This window comes from Scomber japonicus, chromosome 5 (assembly GCF_027409825.1).
Source record: "Scomber japonicus isolate fScoJap1 chromosome 5, fScoJap1.pri, whole genome shotgun sequence".
In the NCBI taxonomy this organism is placed as follows: domain Eukaryota; kingdom Metazoa; phylum Chordata; class Actinopteri; order Scombriformes; family Scombridae; genus Scomber; species Scomber japonicus.
In genome coordinates, this window is record NC_070582.1 from 35,697,069 (window position 1) to 35,702,146 (window position 5,078).

Here is a 5,078-nt window from a genome sequence, read left to right on the forward strand (position 1 = left end):
ACAGTGATCCTTGGGCCAAGGGAAAATTTCCAGAAAGGTTCACATCCATCTTAAAATTGCCTTTATCTTTTGCCTCATTGAGGCATTCAATTCAACTGTTAGGAGACCTGATTGACAGTACATTACCCTCACAATGAGCCCATTTGCTTTAGTTAGTTACTAAATCTAAACTTAGAGAAGCTGTAGGAGTAAACATCAAGTGATGAAGGTGAATGTACCTGTTGAGATGGGTCCTGTGGACACAGAGATTCTTCCATCTGTTTCTCAGACATGACAGCAGGATGGGAGCTCTTTGAAGGATGAGTATCCATGGTACACAATGTCATCTGCAATGATTTGTAAAGAATAGACAATGTAAGGATGAAGACCTTTAGGTCAAAGTAATGTCACCACTCCATAATAATTCAAGTAATGATTGTCCTTAAGGATCTCTAAACTTAAACACATGCCAATAGACCAGACTTCAGAGGAAAAGAAATCTCCAAATTGTACTGTAATATTTCAGACTAATAAGTCAACCTGTGTTTGCTGTCACACGCCTTCAATTCAACAAGCTTAATGGGGACATCGTTACACACCATGTTATCTTCCTTTAACGGGACAAAGCATGTCTGGATCATATTTAACACTAATAGTTACACACAAAGTGCATTGTGGGGACATCGTTACACACCATGTTATCATCCTTTATGGGGACAAAGCATGTCTGGATCATATTTAACACTAATAGTTACACACAAAGTGCATTGTGGGGACCCCGTAAATGTGCCAGGTTACAGTGATCCTTGGGCCAAGGGAAAATTTCCAGAAAGGTTCACATCCATCTTAAAATTGCCTTTATCTTTTGCCTCATTGAGGCATTCAATTCAACTGTTAGGAGACCTGATTGACAGTACATTACCCTCACAATGAGCCCATTTGCTTTAGTTAGTTACTAAATCTAAACTTAGAGAGGCTGTGGGAGTAAACATCAAGTGATGAAGGTGAATGTACCTGTTGAGATGGGTCCTGTGAACACAGAGCTTCTTCCATCTGTTTCTCAGACATGACAGCAGGATGGGAGCTCTTTGCACGATGAGTATCCATGGTACACAATGTCATCTGCAATGATTTGTAAAGAATAGACAATGTAAGGATGAAGACCTTTAGGTCAAAGTAATGTCACCACTCCATAATAATTCAAGTAATGATTGTCCTTAAGGATCTCTAAACTTAAACACATGCCAATAGACCAGACTTCAGAGGAAAAGAAATCTCCAAATTGTACTGTAATATTTCAGACTAATAAGTCAACCTGTGTTTGCTGTCACACGCCTTCAATTCAACAAGCTTAATGGGGACATCGTTACACACCATGTTATCTTCCTTTAACGGGACAAAGCATGTCTGGATCATATTTAACACTAATAGTTACACACAAAGTGCATTGTGGGGACATTGTTACACACCATGTTATCATCCTTTATGGGGACATAGCATGTCTGGATCATATTTAACACTAATAGTTACACACAAAGTGCATTGTGGGGACCCCGTAAATGTGCCAGGTTACAGTGATCCTTGGGCCAAGGGAAAATTTCCAGAAAGGTTCACATCCATCTTAAAATTGCCTTTATCTTTTGCCTCATTGAGGCATTCAATTCAACTGTTAGGAGACCTGATTGACAGTACATTACCCTCACAATGAGCCCATTTGCTTTAGTTAGTTACTAAATCTAAACTTAGAGAAGCTGTAGGAGTAAACATCAAGTGATGAAGGTGAATGTACCTCTTGTGGAAGGTCCTGTGGACACAGAGATTCTTCCATCTGTTTCTCAGACATGACAGCAGGATGGGAGCTCTTTGCAGGATGAGTATCCATGGTACACAATGTCATCTGCAATGATTTTTAAAGAATAGACAATGTAAGGATGAAGACCTTTAGGTCAAAGTAATGTCACCACTCCATAATAATTCAAGTAATGATTGTCCTTAAGGATCTCTAAACTTAAACACATGCCAATAGACCAGACTTCAGAGGAAAAGAAATCTCCAAATTGTACTGTAATATTTCAGACTAATAAGTCAACCTGTGTTTGCTGTCACACGCCTTCAATTCAACAAGCTTAATGGGGACATCGTTACACACCATGTTATCTTCCTTTAACGGGACAAAGCATGTCTGGATCATATTTAACACTAATAGTTACACACAAAGTGCATTGTGGGGACATCGTTACACACCATGTTATCATCCTTTATGGGGACATAGCATGTCTGGATCATATTTAACACTAATAGTTACACACAAAGTGCATTGTGGGGACCCCGTAAATGTGCCAGGTTACAGTGATCCTTGGGCCAAGGGAAAATTTCCAGAAAGGTTCACATCCATCTTAAAATTGCCTTTATCTTTTGCCTCATTGAGGCATTCAATTCAACTGTTAGGAGACCTGATTGACAGTACATTACCCTCACAATGAGCCCATTTGCTTTAGTTAGTTACTAAATCTAAACTTAGAGAGGCTGTGGGAGTAAACATCAAGTGATGAAGGTGAATGTACCTGTTGAGATGGGTCCTGTGAACACAGAGCTTCTTCCATCTGTTTCTCAGACATGACAGCAGGATGGGAGCTCTTTGCAGGATGAGTATCCATGGTACACAATGTCATCTGCAATGATTTGTAAAGAATAGACAATGTAAGGATGAAGACCTTTAGGTCAAAGTAATGTCACCACTCCATAATAATTCAAGTAATGATTGTCCTTAAGGATCTCTAAACTTAAACACATGCCAATAGACCAGACTTCAGAGGAAAAGAAATCTCCAAATTGTACTGTAATATTTCAGAAATAACTCTTCTCATGCACTTGCCTCTTCACTTAACACATTGCTTACTTTTCGTTTTCTTATAGGATATATTCTTGTACAAAATCATCGGGGTCTCATTTCGACTGGCATTACTTATATAGGCTATATGTCCACCATATATGCAATATTAAGATAATAAGCTACATGATCACAAAGCCGAGGTGCTGTACATTTGCTGCTTATGTTAAGCAATAAATGAAGAAAAGCAATGAGAAGTGTTTGGACCTTGTTTTCTAAGAGCCAGCCTGACGCGCATCAATTAATTGCACCTGCACACACACACCTGCAGTAAGTGTCAATGTAGCTACACTTACATTCATAGATTTGAAAACATAAGCAATGAGCATAAACGCGCCAATTAAAAACACTGGGAAACTACTAGAATGTCAGGCGGGACCCAAACTGAAATATTTTAAAAGGACGGGCCGTGCAGAGTAAGAGATGTAATGTTAAACTAGCATGTCAAAAGCTTAACCACATGCGCTAACGTTACCGGGCAGCCTCGCATCTCAATAACACTAATGAAATATGTAACACTGTTACATGTCACGTCAACTTCATACTCTGTATATGGCTTCAACATTATGTGTACTGACTTATATTAACTGAATCCGTCCTGGTACCCAAAAACTTCACAACTGCTATCTGACTTGAGCACAGTTGCTAATTAATGCTATAGATGCTACATCTATAACTTTACTTAGCTAATAGCCTTCAAACTAAATGACAATAGTTTGAATAAATAAATAAATAAACTGCTATATTTCAATGAAATGTTTAATACTTACTGAAAACGGCGATGGCCACACTTGTAGACTTGGCTGCCAGGTGAGAGGATCCTCATGTCTGTACTTTCGGCTGTAATCAAGCTCCAGTCCGCGTGTAGAGACTACTTCCTCTTCGATTTCACATTAAAACTCCACCAGCGGAAGTTACGATTTCAGGCAATTTAATGGGGAGAAATACCTTTGTTACATATTTTATAACTGTCCTTTGATATACTCAGTGGGCAATTTCTTTTTTAACAAGGGGGATGCAGCTTGTCAACCACCAATCGTGGTCAGTCGCTCATAAAAACGCTTTGCCTAACTCTTTCTGGTCTTGCTGCTCTTGAAATGCCTCCTCTCTCTCCTCCACCTTGTTGCCCTGCTGCTGCTATCTGACTTTGTTAATTCTCTACAAAAGTAATGACATGAACTTCCAACAAACAGCTTATTTTCTACAACACTTGTCTGAACCATACCAGTGGATTTTGTGCCCACATGCTTAGTTGAACTCAACTCAAAGATGAATTTAAAACTGTGTGTCCTCTCTGACTGATCCTATGTAACTGCTCTCTCTCCTCCTCCTTCACCTCTTCCTCCTGACCCTACTCTCTGACTTTGTCCATTCTATACAAAAGTAATGGTATGAACTTAAAGCTTTGTTTCCCAGTAAATAGTGCTGCTAGTGGATTGTATAAAATTATTTGTTTACTAAAGTTTTCCTCTAGATATGTTTTAAGATGTAGGCCTATATTAAATAGGCTAGGCCCACTCTAATTTGAAATCTATGTCTGATATGATTTTTCCACATAAATAAATAAATCCATTGTTAAAAACCTTAAAATCACACCCACACCTTCAACCCCATTAAAAATAATTTTAATTTCATAATCTAATGATTTCATTTCACAAGTGTGTACACAAGACCTCTGCTCCTTCACTGTAAAGTCCATTCTCAGTGTATGTTCTCACATCACAGTTATGTACGCTGAATACTGGACAAATCTGGCTTCCAAACTATTTGTGATATCACAAATCTTACACACACTATAGGCCCACCCTTTAAATGTTGGTTTTCAATGAGCACAGAGAAACTTTCCACTTTCAGCAGATTAATGTGAAAACAGCCTACAGTGTCAAACTCTGAGCTTCACTGTACAGAATTGTGTTATGTGCAAACATTTAACTGAATGAACAAGAAGAAAAACATATTTTTAGTTGTGGAGACTTTACAGATATTTAACGTTACTTCATGTAAAGCAGTCACCTAAGAAAAGCTCCCTGTGTAACATGCAGTCTGGACAGGAATCAAATCCAAGCTCATTTCTCACCTGTCTTTTTCTTTTTGAAAAATAAACGAAGGTCAACCTGTCTTCCTTTTCTTTTTGACGCTATGATGCTATTAGCATGCCCGTTACCTCCCCCCCTTTTTCCCCGCACCCCCGCGCACACCCATGAGGAGA

At 38.8% G+C, this 5,078-nt stretch overlaps 1 protein-coding gene across 1 annotated transcript in view; it reads left to right on the forward strand.

Annotated features, from left to right (window-relative positions):
* The first annotated feature begins 3,650 nt into the window (after positions 1 to 3,650).
* Positions 3,651 to 5,078, forward strand: part of LOC128359524 (NT-3 growth factor receptor-like) — a 198,453-nt gene continuing 197,025 nt past the window's right edge. Inside the window, exon 1 of the mRNA XM_053320015.1 lies at positions 3,651 to 3,679. Coding sequence (XP_053175990.1) covers positions 3,651 to 3,679 — 29 coding nt within the window. The remainder of the gene's footprint in view (positions 3,680 to 5,078) is intronic.